The 16,528-nt window shown below is 35.2% G+C and overlaps 2 protein-coding genes and 1 pseudogene across 2 annotated transcripts; 2 read left to right on the plus strand and 1 right to left on the minus strand.

Moving 5' to 3' along the window:
* Positions 1–407: 407 nt before the first annotated feature.
* Positions 408–7,773, plus strand: LOC123211413 (annotated as a pseudogene).
* Positions 7,774–10,432: 2,659 nt separating this feature from the next.
* On the plus strand, positions 10,433–12,875 carry LOC123211411 (COBRA-like protein 4). The gene is made up of 6 exons (XM_044630127.1): positions 10,433–10,632; positions 10,726–10,805; positions 10,980–11,436; positions 11,544–11,694; positions 11,959–12,236; positions 12,324–12,875. The coding sequence occupies exons 1-6, from the start codon at positions 10,506–10,508 to the stop codon at positions 12,605–12,607; spliced, it is 1,377 nt and encodes a 458-aa protein (XP_044486062.1). The 5' UTR covers positions 10,433–10,505; the 3' UTR covers positions 12,608–12,875.
* An 84-nt stretch (positions 12,876–12,959) lies between these two features.
* Positions 12,960–16,528, minus strand: LOC123211412 (protein COBRA-like). The gene is made up of 6 exons (XM_044630128.1): positions 16,316–16,528; positions 15,522–15,601; positions 14,644–15,100; positions 14,142–14,301; positions 13,741–14,018; positions 12,960–13,634 (listed from the first exon to the last, which is right to left on the minus strand). The coding sequence occupies exons 1-6, from the start codon at positions 16,416–16,418 to the stop codon at positions 13,342–13,344; spliced, it is 1,371 nt and encodes a 456-aa protein (XP_044486063.1). The 5' UTR covers positions 16,419–16,528; the 3' UTR covers positions 12,960–13,341.

The raw sequence follows: 16,528 nt of genomic DNA on the forward strand, positions 1-16,528 counted from the left end.
GGGAAGACGCCGCATAGTCGGAAAGAGAAGACGCTAGGGAGGAAGAGATATCGTCTGGAGATCGTCGGTCGTTGCCGAAAAATTCAATCCGAAAGTTTGAAAACCCTAGGGGGGAAAATATTGTTTTTGAAAACTTGGGTTGGAGGAAAATTATTAGTTGTTAAGGTTTGAGAGTAAAAAAGAAATTAAATTTAAGTTTATTTTTAATATTATAGATAAAATGATAATTTTACCCCTGAATCCGTTAACTTAACGTTTTTTTTAATTACCCATAGGTAGGTAAATGAGTTTTTCAAAGTTAACGGATGAGAATTTGTAGAAAAAAGCATACTTTGGGTGCGAGATAGTCCTTCGGCCTTTAACATTTGTAGCAGCTTATGACACTGGGTCCATATGGGAGCATTGGCATCAAATGGGATATCATGTCTTGGACCCCGGACGGCTATCTGGTGAGCTTCATCTTAATCTATTTATTTTCCAATTGTAGCAGCCATCACAATGTGTCGGTGCTCCAATAATACTATATCCATCCATAATAGGTATTCATGCGAGTATTAATAACGAAGTCCTCATAATATTACTTTAATCTTTACTATTGAGTTAAAGAAATACTATTTCCAGGAATAGAAGCCATACCCCAAATCACCGTAGCCCATTGATATTCGTATTCTAACCAAACTATACAATACAAGTAATCAATTTTATATAATTGAATAATTTCGAACTTGTAATTACAAAATTCCCAAATACATTCAATATAAAATGTTTTAAGATTCGTAAAATTTCTATTTTATAATGAGACTTATAGGTTATTTTACTACTAAAAGACTTACAAAGATATTAAATTTTATCTCTAGTTGATTTTACTTTATAGTTTATGATAAAAGTGATGTTATATATAGTCTATCTCCTTTCACAAAAATATGAAAAACATTATCAGACAACTAACAAATTCAAATCTTTCAATTAAATTGAAATCCAACAACATAGATTGGCCAATACATGATCCATTTTCTTTTTAGTAAGTGCCCATACATGACCTTAGTACAAAAAATTAGCTATCTACTGAATAAAACATCAAACCCACTGAAGAAAATATCAAATCACCCATAAAAATGCTAAATAATGAAAATCAAGTATAAAGAGAAGTAAATGAAGCTTCCTGAATCGACACAAGACACAAATTCAGTAGATCTAGCCTCCTTTGATCTTTTCCAGCCCTTGGCCTTTGAAACCGAGCCAAAAATTGAGAGAAGAGTGTAAGCAAAACCTCATATCTTGCGGTCTAAATGTAAAAATTGTGAATTGATTGTTATAGGCATGACGAAACATCTATTCTCAGCTATGGGACTCTCGTTCTAAAATAAATAAGGATCATCCTTTCTTGAATATGTTTGGTCATTTTAGAAGTTGTTTTGGGATGTTGGTGAAGTATGAAATACTCATTCCACTCATTAAAATGCTTGTTTTGAAAGCTTCAAGCTCGTTCCACTCTAGAACAACTATATTTTGTTTTGTTGTAATACCTTCAGTTACGTTTTAAGAGTATTTATATATTTTATCCTTGATTTGAGATATTTTTAGTTTTAAATAAATATGTTCAAATGTGTGTGTGTATATATATATATATATATATATATATATATATATATATATATATATATATATATATATATATATAAATAAAGAGGAAAAAAATCAAAAAAAAGGAAACTTATACCTTTTTCCATCATCTTCTCCGTCTTTTCTAGAAAAAGCAGCCTTCTTCATGCTTTTTCTTTGTTTTTAGAAGGAACGTGGATGATTTGAAATGTTTTGAAAGAAAGGAAAGAAAAGAAGAGAAAACACATTTGAAACCTTGGTAACCAAAAATTCACTTTTTTTTCCCTTTTTTCTATGTTTATATATATTGGATGCATATTATATAAAAATGTTAGTGTGTTTTGATGTTGATTTAAGGTGATTTTGATGATCAAAGAAGGATGACAAAAAGGAGAGAATCAATTTAACAAAGATTGATTTGAAAAAAAGGTAAAATAAAAATCTCATGCCATGTCAGGGCTAACCTGTAAGGGTGGCAAGGCCCATGACACGACCCAAAGCTGCCTAGGCCATGTTTCGGTAGACCCTTAGTTGACTAACTCATATGCTTTTACATATTAACCTATCATATTATATATTTTATAATTATCTTAGTTTTTTAGGACTGTATTGGACCAGCTCGCAAGCCATACCCTGAGGCTCCGATATAACCTGTAGATCTTGCACAACCTGCAATTTTGTTAGTTATGCTAAGAAAAGGAATTTAGGCTATACCATGGGCCAGCTTGACATGTCTACTCCATACCATCTCCACAAGTTGAGCTAATGTTTCCATTCCAATCTAAAACTTGAAAATTTGGCTATCACTGTATCACAATTCACATCTACAACTTATGCTTTGGCTGTGCATTCATGCATAAAATAAACTTATAAAATTAATCTAAAAGGTGGAGATACATTGAGTTAGAAGTACAACATTACTTGAGTAAGCTTGAACTATTGAAAAGGAATGCAAAATGAGCATACACTCAGCAACATTCATTAAAATACATGTTTACAATGACCATTTTTCAGGCAGTGGTAACGATGAGCAACTACCAAATGTATCGACAAATCATGAGCCCTGGGTGGACCTTAGGATGGACATGGGATAAGAAAGAAGTAATTTGGTCGATAGTGGGAGCTGAAGCCCTGATCAAGGAGACTGTTCCAATTTCAAAGGAAACATTGCTCACAGTTGTAAAAGGACTCCTGCAACTGTTGATTTGTCTCCTGGAGTCCCTAATAACCTAAAATTTACACATTGTTGCAAAGATGGTGAGCTAGCATCCTGGGAAGAAGACCCCGGATCTTCTGTTTCCTTCTTTCAGCTCAATGTTGGCCTTTCTGGTAACTCAAATCAAATTGTGAGACAACCCAAGAATTTTCATTTGTTTGGTCCAGGACCAGGCTATACATGTGGTGCTGCAACCGCTGTGCCATCAGCTACATTCTCCTCATTTGGAAGTAGAAGAAAAACCTATGTAATGAGTGAGTCATACAGAATCAATTAGATTGATTTGACTTGTAATCATCTTCTGGCATTTGAATTTCTTCTATAATATGCTCTAATCTTTAACTCCCTGAATCTGGTTTTGCACTTTCATGGAGTGTGACCTGCACTTACTCACAAACACTAGCATCCAAGAACCCAAAATGTTGTGTTTCTTCGTCAGCTTTTTACAGTCCTCAGATCACTCCCTGTTCATCTTGCGCCTGCAGTTGCCAGAATGAAAACAACTGCTTAATGTAAGTGGCAAAATTTGAATTTTAGATGAACAACAGGCCATATCCAAATTTACAGGTATAATTGAGCCATGAAATTGGGTACAATGCAGGAATGATCCTAAAATTTAAAGTATGGAAAGACTAGACAATCCAATTGATTACAATTTGCCTCTCCTACAGTGCACTCAACACGTGCCCCATCCGGGTACATTGACATGTGAAGGTAAACTACAAAGAGTATTGGCGTGTGAAGATTACCATCACCAATTTCAACTCCCAGATGAATTACACACACTGGACTCTTGTTGTTCGACATCCAAATCTCAGTAACATCACCAAAGTTTATAGCTTCATTTATGAGCCACTCATCTTATACAATTCCGAGAGTAAGTCCATAAAGGATCATAATACAATCCTAATATCTCAAGTTCCAGGAGTTTTTGTCTAGGTCTCTTACTAACTAATGTTTAATCTATGCAGACGACGTTGGCATGTTTCATGGAGTAGAGTATTATAATGACTTGTTAAGGGAAGCAGGGCCAAATGGAAATGTTCAATCAGAAATGATTCTTCACAAGGATAGGAATACATTCACATTGGAGAAAAGGATGGCCTTTTTCCTTTGAAAATCTATTTTGATGGTGATGAATGCATGATGCCTGTGCCTGATTTGTATCCATTCCTGCCCAACTCTGCTCATGTCAACCCAACTGCATCTGCAACAGTGGCCACTTTCCTTCTTATGATTTTGCTAGCATTTTGGAAAATTCTAGCAGAGTTTGGAAAGGAAAGGCCAAAAGCAGTTTTCAAGTGCTTTTAAACAGGGGAAAGATGAGTGTCTCCCTAGTTTTTATGACAATTTCTGTGGGGTATGTGACTTGTTAATTGGGATTGAATAAGAAAATTGAATAATTGTACAACTTTTATGGTGTGCTTTCTGTACACTGAAATGATAGGGAGCAGCCAAATAGAATTTCTGTTAATGGATTTACCTAAATGTTTCCCAGCTTGGGGAATGCTTTGGAATTTATAGAACTCCATAAAGTCTAAACAAATCTGAAGCCAGGGAAAGAATTTCAAAAGCTATTTGTTTAGGGACAGTTAATATCAGTGATTTAAAACAGTTTAATTTATTCTATTTTTCAAGCCTCAAGATGTTCAGAATTCCTTTTCATATGAACTATTATCTATTGCTGTTGTATCAATAATGCTACGCTGATAACCCAATTAACAAGTCACATACCCCACAGAAATGATAGGGAGCAGCCAAATAGAATTTCTGTTAATGGATTTACCTAAATGTTTCCCAGCTTGGGGAATGCTTTGGAATTTATAGAACTCCATAAAGTCTAAACAAATCTGAAGCCAGGGAAAGAATTTCAAAAGCTATTTGTTTAGGGACAGTTAATATCAGTGATTTAAAACAGTTTAATTTTCATTGCTGTGTAATGGGTTATTCTATTTTTCAAGCCTCAACATGTTCAGAATTCCTTTTCATATGAACTATGATCTATTGCTGTTATATCAATAATATTACGCTGATAACCAGTGATCTAAATGCTGTCTGTTTCTGATTTTAATGTTGGAAAGACTGCAAATCCATTCAAGTTTGAATGAAAATTCTTCTCTTGTATTTGTTATATGAAGCAGTTAATAAGTCATGATCATCCTAACTGAAAGTTGGCTAGTTCTTCCGTCCCTAAAAGCTCTATTGTGCCAAAGTCAACTCCTTATACCAAATAAAAAATATTACTAACAGAAGAAAATATTAATATATGTAAGGCTGAAGGTAGAATCTGGTTTAATTCTGCTTCCAAAAGTTTATTTTGAGCTGAGAAAACTTTCGTAATGCACAATTGGTCTCACGAAAATGATCCTAGCTAGGTGATTTTTATTGTATTCAGAAGAAAAAAAATGTCATCTGGGTAAATTTGATGCTGGGTGGTTGCTGAGAGTTGATGAATATATATTAGCGTTCTGCATTCTTTGTATCTACTGCTGAGAGGTTCCAATACTAGAGAACTGGAATTAATTATGGTTTATAACAGATATGCATCTCCTGTTGTGTCAGTTTTTGTTGTTGTTATGATACTTTCTCAAGCTGGTGAGCTTCTAATTCATCGATCAACCTCCAAGGTGAAAGAATATTGATCTTATTTATGTTCAGTTAACTTAATTTTTCTTCTGTTTTATGATTCAGCGGCATATGATATACTGGATCCATCTTGGAATATTGACTTGAAAGGATGAATTTTCAGGCGGTGGTGACAATGACCAATTTCCAGAGGTATCGGCACATAATGAGCTCTGGATGGACATTGGAATGCACAATGACCAACTACTTGTGTCTCGATGTCATCTTTTTACAACTCTACCATCACCCCTTGTCAAAAATGTACTTGTGGCTGCCAAAAACAGAAACAATTGTGTCCAGTAAGCCTTATGCTGATGCTGAATTAAATTCAGACCTAGACATAAATGTAGTTCATGTTTTCTGAGTGATTGCAGGAGTGCTTCAGAGATCAGTAGTGTTGTGGGAATGAACCCACCAAGAAAGACTCCATTGCTGCAATGCTCACAACATATTTGTCCTGTCAGGGTCCATTGGCATGTGAAGCTCAACTACGAGAACTACTGGCGTGTTAAGATATCCATCACCAATTTCAACCATGCAAAAATTCACACACAATGGACACTCATCGTTCAGCATCCGAATCTCAACAAGCTCACTGAAGTTTTCAGCTTTGCCTACTAGCCACCTAGGTAGCATGGAAACGGAAACGTGGAAACGTATTTCCTTAAAAAAGTAGGAAACGGAAACGTGGAGAAATGTGTAAATATAAAAAATATAGAGTTTTTTTATAAATATGAAATTTTTATAAAAAATACAATAACCTATATTTTAATTAAAAAAATACAACAATTTGCAGAATCCATTAATGATTAACTCAAATTCAGTATCACCAACAATTTGTTAGAATTTATCAAAAAAATCAACCAAATCACATAAATCACCGACTATTCTTCTTGGCAGCTTACTACACAACTGAAATAAAAGCACAAATTGGAAACATAAATAAATCAATTTAATTATAGGAAAACTTTTATCTATAAATAATATTCAAATTAAACAAAAATAACTAAATTACAAACTATAAAATTATTCGATTAAATTATATAAAATCAAATATTCAATAATTATTAATAAAATAAATTATGAATTATAATTACAAATTATATTCATGATATATATATATATTGCAAAAATTAATCAAATTGCATTGATATATATATATATATATATATATATATATATATATATATATATATATATATATATATATATTAGGGGGAATAGAGCAAATAATTTAATGTTTTAAAATATATTTTATAATAAATTAGAATTCCAAGGTTGAGGTTGACACATCTGGAAGAAAGCATGCATTGACGGCAAAGGCTAATGGATTCTAATTTACTTTGAGCAAAAGGCAGGTTAGTATATATAATAATTTAATATATGTTTTATTAGATTAATAAAAAAAAGTGCTGGGAAACAAACAAATCTTGGAAAGCTAACAAAATCTGGAAGACGCAGCAGAATAGAAGGGCAACAAAACTCTTACTTTTTTCACAGAGATTTGTTTCTTCCAGCCAGTGTTTCAGAGAAGAAGAAGACGCCTGGACAGCAAAGAAGAGAAGAAGACCCCCAGCAGAAGAAGAAGACATCCAGCAGATTGACGGCAAAGGAGATTGACAGCAAAGAAGAGAAGACGCCCAGAATTTTTGTTATTTATTTTGAAAATCTTTTTAGAATCCATTTAGGATGCACTTTCAGAATCCTGGTATGTATAGGAAACTCTTTAGGTTAAGAAACGCGTTTCCTTTTATTTGAAATTACCGAAACGGCCCCAAAACGTTTCGTACCAGTTTCGGGCCGTTTCGGAAACCGAAACGTTTCGGATTCGTTGAAACGCACACTGCTGTGCGTTTCCGTGCTTCTTAGCTAGCCACTCATCCCCTACCAGTCCACAAGTAAGTCACATAGAAGGTTTTCGGAAATTTCGGAAAGCAAAACAGATTGAAACAGTGAAACTGATAGTAAATGTTGTAAATTATAATGAATATGCAGATGACACTGGAATGTTTTATGGTGTAAAGTTCTACAATGATGTCTTAATGCAAGCTGGAGCAGATGGAATGTTCTACATTCACATTTAAGCATGGTTGGGCATTTCCTCGGATAGTCTGCTTTAATGGGGATGAATGCATGGTGCCTCTTCCTGAAGATTATCCATACTTACCAAGCTCTGCTCACTATCCAATAGCATCATCTGCACTTGCAGGCATTTTGCTTTTATTGTTGCTAGGCTTTCGTTGACTTATTGAATAGAGATTGACACAGCCTGGTGTAAGATTTGTGAAATCTTCAAGAACAGGTATGCTCCTCCGTTGTTCAATTCTGAAAACAAAATGGTTCAAAGTAGTGAGTTCTTTCATTGTGTATAAGCCTCCATATAGTGGCCAATCCAAACCCATTAGATTAAGTGAAGAGTTGATATTGATATATCACTAGTAAGCTTCGAGAACCTATACTCTCTTGTTTGTATGCTCCTACCTTTGCCACTTAAAGTATTCTCACCCAAGTTTTAATGTATTTTTAAAGTCATATCTATGAGGTTTGAAAAACTTAAAATCCCACTTATAGGTTAACTGTCTTTAAAATTTTTTGTTAGACACAATGGTAAAATCATCATATTACTAATAAACTTTAAAACTTTATATTATTTCCCCCCTTAATTTAGAAAATTAACCATTTTTTTCCAAGATTAAGTCTTGAAAAAATCACTGTTCCCCCTTAGGGTTTCAAAATCCCCTTCCATTTTTCAGCAATCGGCTTATATTCTTTCTCAATCATCGTCATTAGATGACAACACCCTACTTGTGTCAACGACGAGGCAACCGAGATGATGAAGCCTTCATCGTCTAAATGAAGCCTTTGTCGTCCTAGTTGCCTTTACACCAATAGAGTAGAGTGCTGAAGCGTCGTTGTCAGTGGCTGAAGATGGTGGTTGAAGAAAGGAAAAAAATAAACCCTACGTTTTGTTTGGAGAGTGGGGGGGAGAGAGATAAGAGGGGAAATGTTACTTTTGAAAGTTAAAAAACTTTAAATTGGAGTGAAGTTGTTAGTTTTTGAAACTTGGAGAAAAAAATATAATGAGTTTTATATATTTTTTTAATATTATCAATAAAATGATGATTTTACTCCTATTTTTAACAAAAAAAAAACATTTAATGACAATTGACCTATAAAAAGGATTTTAGGTTTTTCAAATTTTGTAAGCATTAACTTTTAGAATGTATCAAAACTTATGTGGAAGTAAGGCCTTTGGCCAATAAAAAATTATACGCTTTTCTCTTTTGATTATTAACTGATGCAGTTCAAAATTTAAGATGTAAAGCCAGGATGTCTGCTTGTGCTTATGGTAATGTCAAGGTTAATTATTATCAGTTTAGGAATGAAATCACAAATCTCTAAAGATATATTTGTATAAAACAAAAAAGTATTTGGTGATGATTGTAAGAGTTGATTTGATACTTATTACAAAAATTTGACCTCTAACAACTTGGTGTAAATTTGCTGTAAAAGTGAAGCTATCATAGTTCATTTTTCATTAATGTAGACTTACCTAATCATTAAATTTTAATAACAAAAAAGACGGAGCAAATTAAGCTAGCCCATCATTATTATAATCACTTGGAGAGTTCAAAATTCAAACAAAGAAATGTGATTAGTACTTCTTTAATGCTCAGGATATTCCTCAAAAATAAGACTTTTCAAAGCTTAATTGAAAATCCTTCTGGTTGAGTAGTCAATTAGCAACAATTGTTGAAATATTAAAGTAGTGAAAATTGGGTTATTGAAATTATGGATTTCTCCATATCAGATTATTATTGAAACCTACAAATCCTTGCAGATTCAAAGTTTTGAGATTGTGTATGATGACAGATGAATGATACCAGGGACAGCTACTTCATAACTTTCACCATCTTCAACGGCTTAATAAGAAGTTGATATGTCACAGTCAGATGGAGAGAGGCCACTGGTGTCACCACCTGCTTAATTTTCATCTGTCTCAAGATCTGCTACTGTTAGAACAACCCAGAAACCAATCATCAATCCACTAATCCACCTTGCTTCTATTGATAAATGATGTGATATCTTTGACTTGCCACTTTGAGAGAAAAGAAAGTATCCCCCAATAGTCATAAAAGTACCCTAAAAATTGATTTATACGTCATATTACAAGCCTTTATTTTTTTGGTCTAATACCTAGCCTATTGTTAAAATTTTGTTGACCTTGAATCCATGAGTTTATAAACTATTTAATCAATTAACATCCCCAAATGATTTAGGATGCACATCCAAACTCATAATTTTTCATATATTTTGTTGATGCGAGATTTCTTTAGAGGTGTCACAATGATTAGAAATGAAAACTTGGTTAATCAATTTCATTATAGCAGAGATTATGTTGATGAAAACCTTCTGATATGAGCATCTAGCACAGCTTCCTGGATTGGATTTGATCATATCAAGTTGGTAACCAACTACCAGTTTACCATAGGAATTACACAAAAAACAGAGGGTAAAAATGAAGTCAACTTTGTCACTTCAATTTGCATCAAGTGAAGAGAAGAGCAATTACTTAAATAAACTAAAGATGAACATAAATTGAAAATATAACACCGGGGAGAAGCTAAACTTGAATGGCTTAAAGTGGGAAGGTCGGTGCCTGTAAGAGTAGAAAGCTTGTTTCTTAAGGAGGTTCCCATACTGACATATACCTCAGGCTTACAACAGCTAAAGCACATGTGTATGTGTGAGTGCATATGTGAGTATAGTGAGAGTTCAGCTGTTGCGTTCAACCTCTCAAAATCTTGCCGCCAGCTTTTCCATCATTCCTGACCAAGCCATTGCTTCAAGATTCAGAAACTTGAAACTGACAAATTAAAATCAATTAGGTAAGGTATACGTGAAGAGGGTGATGAAAATATCTCATACACTACTCAACAACCAGTTGGTGAGACATCCTCAACGATTCAGTATTTCCTTTTTAACTCAGAAGTAGTACAAACCACTGCTTGTCTCCGTTGATTCCTTGCCAGAGAATTGGTGAGCTTGTGAACTTCAGGCCATGGAATTTTCTCTCTCTACTGACCCACTCCACAGCATTGTGTTCTGTCAAAGGATGCAATGCCTCTCATTCCTGAGACTGAAGTTCACATTTTTAGCCATTCTGTTTATCATGTTTTCCCATTCAGGTGAAACTCTGAAATTTTTCAGTTTTAATTGTTGCACATGCTGTATTCATTCATGCTACTTTTTTTATTTTTTTTTTATTTTCATGATTTTAGTTGCATATGATCCATTGGATCCAACCGGCAATGTAACTATCAAATGGGATGTAATGTCCTGGACAGCAGATGGTTATGTGGTGAGTGTTTTTATCTTAAAACTGGAGAGCCTGTTTTTCTACTTTAGTATGAATTTTTTATGGAAATTTTAATGAAGATGCTTATAGAATAGAGCTTCAAATGGGAATTGTCAAGCACCCTTGTAATACTCTGTATCATCATCATATTAATCATTGTGCAATGAGTTATACCAGGCTGCAGTGACAATGAACAACTTCCAAATTTATCGTCAAATCAGAGCACCTGGGTGGACCCTGTCATGGGCATGGGCAAAAAAGGAAGTTATCTGGTCAATGGTAGGGGCACAAACCACAGAGCAGGGAGACTGTTCCAAGTTCAAGGGAAACATTCCACATTGCTGCAAAAGGGTCCCCACTGTTGTTGACTTGCTTCCTGGAGTTCCCTACAACCAACAGTTTACGAATTGCTGCAAGGGTGGCGTTGTGTCGTCTTGGGGACAAGATCCTTCAGGAGCAGTCTCGGCCTTTCAGGTCAGTGTTGGACTTGCCGGCACATCAAATAAGACGGTAAAACTGCCCAAAAATTTTACTCTGCTAGGTCCTGGACCAGGCTACACTTGCGGCCCTGCAAAAGTGGTGCCATCAACAGTCTTCCTCACACCTGATCGTAGGAGAAAAACTCAAGCATTGAGTGAGCTTCTCTATCTTGAAATCTTTCTATTAAAACTATCTTTGGTTTGTAGATCCTTGCATTAATTTGTAACTTAATTATTATGATCTGTGTATCTATGTATGCAGTGACATGGAATGTTACCTGCACTTATTCACAGTTTCTTGCTTCAAAGAACCCAAGCTGCTGCGTTTCCTTCTCAAGTTTTTACAATGAAACAATCACTCCTTGCCCATCTTGCGCTTGCGGTTGCCAGAAAAAAAAAAGAAGCTGCATTATGTAAGCTTCCCATCCAATTCTCGCTAATATTCAGAGGCATAGATTTGTACATGCATGCACATGAATATCCATATAGCAACTGCAAAGCAATTGAAATGCATCAATAATGATTCAAAGTAGACATCCTTTTCTTTGAGTATAAGAAAAGGTAGCAGCAAATGAAGCAACACAAAGAAATTAATTTGACATGTAAAATAGATACAAGTTCTGGTAGATTCTTTCTCACTTGAATATGAGGGGTCAATTCTGCTGTTGGTAATGCAGGAGTGACTCAAAGGCTGCACATCAAAGAGGTATAAATACTCCAAAAAAGGACAATACACCATTGCTACAATGCACGCATCATATGTGTCCTATCCGGGTACATTGGCATGTGAAACTGAACTACAGAGATTATTGGCGTGTGAAGATCGCCATTACTAATTTCAACTACAGGATGAACTACACAGAGTGGACACTTGTTGCACAGCACCCAAATCTCAACAATGTTACCCAAGTCTTCAGCTTCGATTACAAGCCTCTAGTCCCCTATGAATCAATAAGTAAGTCTGAAAGGTTAAAATTTTTTCAAGTTTGGTTGCAACACCTCACAGAAGCATTTTGTTTATAGTCTTGACCTGTATGTGCAGATGATACTGGTATGTTCTATGGCATGAAATACTACAACGATCTATTAATGGAAGCTGGTCCTCAGGGAAATGTTCAGTCTGAGTTGCTCCTCCAGAAAAACAAGGACACATTCACCTTCAAGCAAGGGTGGGCATTTCCTCATAAAGTTTACTTTAATGGTGACGAATGCATGTTGCCACCACCTGATACATACCCATTTCTGCCAAACTCAGCCACTGCAAATCCAGTTACATTTTTTAAAATGGCAGCCTCGGTGCTTCTGGTGATACTTGCCATTTGCTGAATATACTACTACGAATGCAGGATATTGAGATATACTAAACTGAACAAATCAGAGTGGATTTGAAAGATCAATGGACTGCCTATTACAGCAGGTACACCCTCATTAACTTCTTTCTACGAACTTTGACATATGGTAAATGTGCTATCTTCCAAACGCAGAAATCTATTATCTGAGATGAAAGAGCTACTGTATAGATTAGAGACATGTACTTGATGTTGAAATATCCATTAAGTCTTTTGGGTGTCCATAGGGCATCATTTATTTCTAAGCACAGTTTCTTTTTCTGCATCGAACAATTTTGATGAGTACTTTGGTGTAAAGAACTGAGAAAATTATGAGAGACGTGTTAAGATGCCAACAAGTAGGAAGTAAATCATATATCAACCACAATTTCTTCATAATGTTCCTTATTACAAACATTTTTCCTTGCGGATATTCTACAAACAATTTGATCAAGTGTATATATAATAAATAAACATATAATATGACACAACAGATGATTCTAAACAAAAATGGCAGAAACGCCTAATTCCAATACATAAATTAAACAAAGAGAAGATTACTGTAGCATCAGATTGTAGTACACCCAACCCCACTCATATCGTGTTAAAAGTTGCACCACCGGCACATAGGAAATGGAGTACACAAGCTTCAGGATAAATCAAAGTAGGTGGCACATCAAGAATGTTGTAGAACAACCCTTTGCTTTTTCAACTGGCTCTAAATATAATTCATCATGCATAAGCCACTAAGAATACGAAGGATCCCAAGATTGACATAGCCAGTTGAAATAGAGAAATAATTGGCCGGAAACTAGCATTTGGCAGCCATGGGTAGGCATCTGGAGGTGGCATCACACAGTTATCCCCATTAAAATAAATCCTTCTAGGGAAAGCCCAACCCTTTTCGAAAGTGAAAGTTGATGAATCCTTGCGGAATAATAGCTCTGACTGCACATTCCCATAAGGGCCAGCTTCATTTAGAAAATCATTGTAGAACTTAACTCCCCATAGCATGGCAGTATCATCTGCAAAAAGAACATTCATCTTGTCAAATATATATGACAGAAATAAATAAGGCTTTAAGTTATATATCACAGGAAAATAATTTATTCTCCACAAGAGTTAACTCACTTAAGCCTTCATAAGGAGTTAATGATTTGTAATTAAAGCTGAAAAGTTGGGTGAGATTATCAAAGTTGGGGTGCTGCGCAACAATATTCCACTCTGAGTAATTCATTGCATAGTTAAAATTAGTGATTGTGATCTTCACACGCCAGTACTCCTTGTAATTAAGCTTAACATGCCAATGAACTCTGACAGGACACATATGACTGGTACACTGGATCATGGGTTTAGTAACAGCTTGGCCTCGATTGCTAACAACTGAAGCTAAATGTGGAGTGTTTGGACTGTGAGACATCATGAGAGAAAACATATCAGAAGACAAAAACCATGAAGATATGTTTTGAGAAAGATTTTTAAAAACAAAAAAGAAAGTGAGACATGCAATAAAAGATAAGGAAAGTACTTACTTGACACAGCTCCCAGAATCTGTTCCATTGTTTTGACAGCCACATGCACAAGTTGGACAGCCTACTATTGTGTCATTGTAAAAGGAAGAGAGAGAAACACAACAGGTGGGAGTCTTTTGAGCCAAAAACTGAGAATATGTGCAAGTAACATTCCAGGTCACTGCCACGAAATCCAGGCAAGGTTAAGTCTACTGAAAAAATGAGTTTCTCTATTTATATTAAGAACATTATTCAATGGTAGATATTACATCTTAGTTCAATTTTCGACCAATTCGAGTATAAGTTTCCTCATATGTCACAACATATCAGTAGCTCAATCAGAGGGAACACATAAGGTATTACACTTTGAAACCATACAGATTAATAACTATTTACATGTGACCAGGCAGAACAACTAAATCAAAGACTGAAACAAGAATCAATCAATTAACACATGCCACAGAAAATTGTCTGCAATTATGAATCTCTCCGCTACTCAAGAAGTATTTTTCAAGGAACTTACTCATAGCTTGAGTGACTCTCCTCTTGTCTGCCGTAACAAATTTAGTTGGTTTCCCAATTTTAGCCGGCCCACAAGTATATCCAGGCCCTGGGGCTTTCAGTGTGAAATTTTTGGGCACTCTGACAGTTTTGTTAGTTGTTCCTGCAGCACCCACACTGACCTGGAATGAACTTGCTGCATTGGCGGGATCCTGGACCCAGGAGCCTAATACTCCCCCCTTGCAACAATTTGCAATCTGCTGGTTGTAAGGAGTCCCTGGTAATAAATCCACTACAGTTGGATCCTTCTTACAGCAATGTGGGATGTTCCCTTTATATTTTGAACAATCCCCTTGCTCTGTGGTTTGGCCTCCTACCATGCTCCAAATGACTTCCTTTTTTGCCCATGTCCACCCCAATGTCCAACCTGGAGATTGAATGTGGCGATATTGTTGGAAGTTGTACATTGTAACAACAGCCTGCCAAACCGAATTAAGAATGATCATTCCAATCATACGCTCAGGGAAACCTTGGGGAGAAAATTCAAAGAAATTGAAACTGTGATTTTTAGTGCAAGATTGAGTTCTGCAATTTTCGCCACAGTTATGAGTAATCTATGTGAAGATTGATTGCAACTGCTAAACTCCCTCTGAAAAGAAAATTTACTCTTAAAATTTCAGATGAGACCTTTTCTTTACTTTTTTTAATGCAAATTAACACAATAGAGAAGAACTAGAAAGTTGATTAGCAAATGTTCAATACTTTCTTCTTTTAAGGTGAAGGACAAGTTTTTGTTTTTTCTTTTTCATGAGAAATTGAGTCATAACATAACGCTATATCCATGGTGATTCTAATTTTATACTTGATATCATGAAATAATACATATTAACTGACACTTACAACGTATCCATCTGGAGTCCAGCTCATTACATCCCATTTGATTGTGATATTCCCATTTGGATCAAGTGCATCATAAGCTTCTGCACGAACATTTCATAAAAATAACTGAAAATTTTAGTTCTCAAACATCCTTAAGACATAGTTAACGTCTGAAAGTGCAATGGAAGTATATAAGGCAAAGAACAATAGGCACAGAGCACAACAACACATGCTTAATTTGGTTTTTCACCATGCAAAAGTCAATTAATCATCAACGCTCTTTCAATTGATCTCTATCATAAATTAGCTCCAAAACAACAAAGAAATCACAAAAAGTAAAGCAAGGATCCAAATCCAGGGTATAATTCAGTAAGCATCAAAACTCTCACTAAACAAAGCCATACATGGCAACAAGTCACTAAAGACAAATTAGGATAAAGTAAATTTTAAAAAATAATCTCATTACATTAAAGACATTACAATTTGATATCTTACTTTTAGATTCTAGATCATTTTGGATCCTTTCGAGATCAAAGAACTCGTTGAATAAGTTCTCTCTCAAAATCTTTGCACATCACTAAACATGTCTTAGACCTAATCTCAACCGCAAGATCGAATCTTTAAAAAGAAAAAAAAAAAATGTCTTCATTTGACCAAATTGAGCAACACAAAGCTACAGAACGACTTAAATCCAGAGTGAACGCAATAAATTTCAAACAAAATGTCACAGTTCTTTTACAACAAGAAAAAAACCTTAAAAGCCACAAAATGACTAGCTCAAAAAAACAGGAAAAAGAAAGCGGGCACCGACTGACCAGTGGAAGTAAAAGTGTTGCAAAAAAACAGGAACAAAAAGAGAATGGCGAAGCAACTGAGCTTGGAAATGGATCCTGAGAGTGATGAGCTTAAAGATTCCATTGCTTGAGGCAGAGGTTTGCGAACGAACAAGTGAGTTAGACGAGTTAAGTCAAGATCTGGATCACAGTGAAAGATAGAAAGAGAAAGAGAGTCCTTTTATATCACATGGC

This window comes from Mangifera indica, chromosome 3, assembly GCF_011075055.1.
Source record: "Mangifera indica cultivar Alphonso chromosome 3, CATAS_Mindica_2.1, whole genome shotgun sequence".
NCBI classification, from domain to species: Eukaryota; Viridiplantae; Streptophyta; class Magnoliopsida; order Sapindales; family Anacardiaceae; genus Mangifera; species Mangifera indica.

Excerpts from the sequence above, each read along its gene's own strand:
- LOC123211411 (XM_044630127.1), top strand. The coding sequence starts at position 10,506 with ATGGAATTTTCTCTCTCTACTGACCCACTCCACAGCATTGTGTTCTGT. Across the intron at positions 11,437-11,543 it reads GAGAAAAACTCAAGCATTGA|TGACATGGAATGTTACCTGC; the intron begins GTGAGCTTCTCT and ends CTATGTATGCAG. Across the intron at positions 12,237-12,323 it reads AGTCCCCTATGAATCAATAA|ATGATACTGGTATGTTCTAT; the intron begins GTAAGTCTGAAA and ends CTGTATGTGCAG.
- LOC123211412 (XM_044630128.1), bottom strand. The coding sequence starts at position 16,418 with ATGGAATCTTTAAGCTCATCACTCTCAGGATCCATTTCCAAGCTCAGT. Across the intron at positions 14,302-14,643 it reads GAGAGTCACTCAAGCTATGA|TGACCTGGAATGTTACTTGC; the intron begins GTAAGTTCCTTG and ends ATTTCGTGGCAG. Across the intron at positions 14,019-14,141 it reads GATTCTGGGAGCTGTGTCAA|TCCAAACACTCCACATTTAG; the intron begins GTAAGTACTTTC and ends GATGTCTCACAG.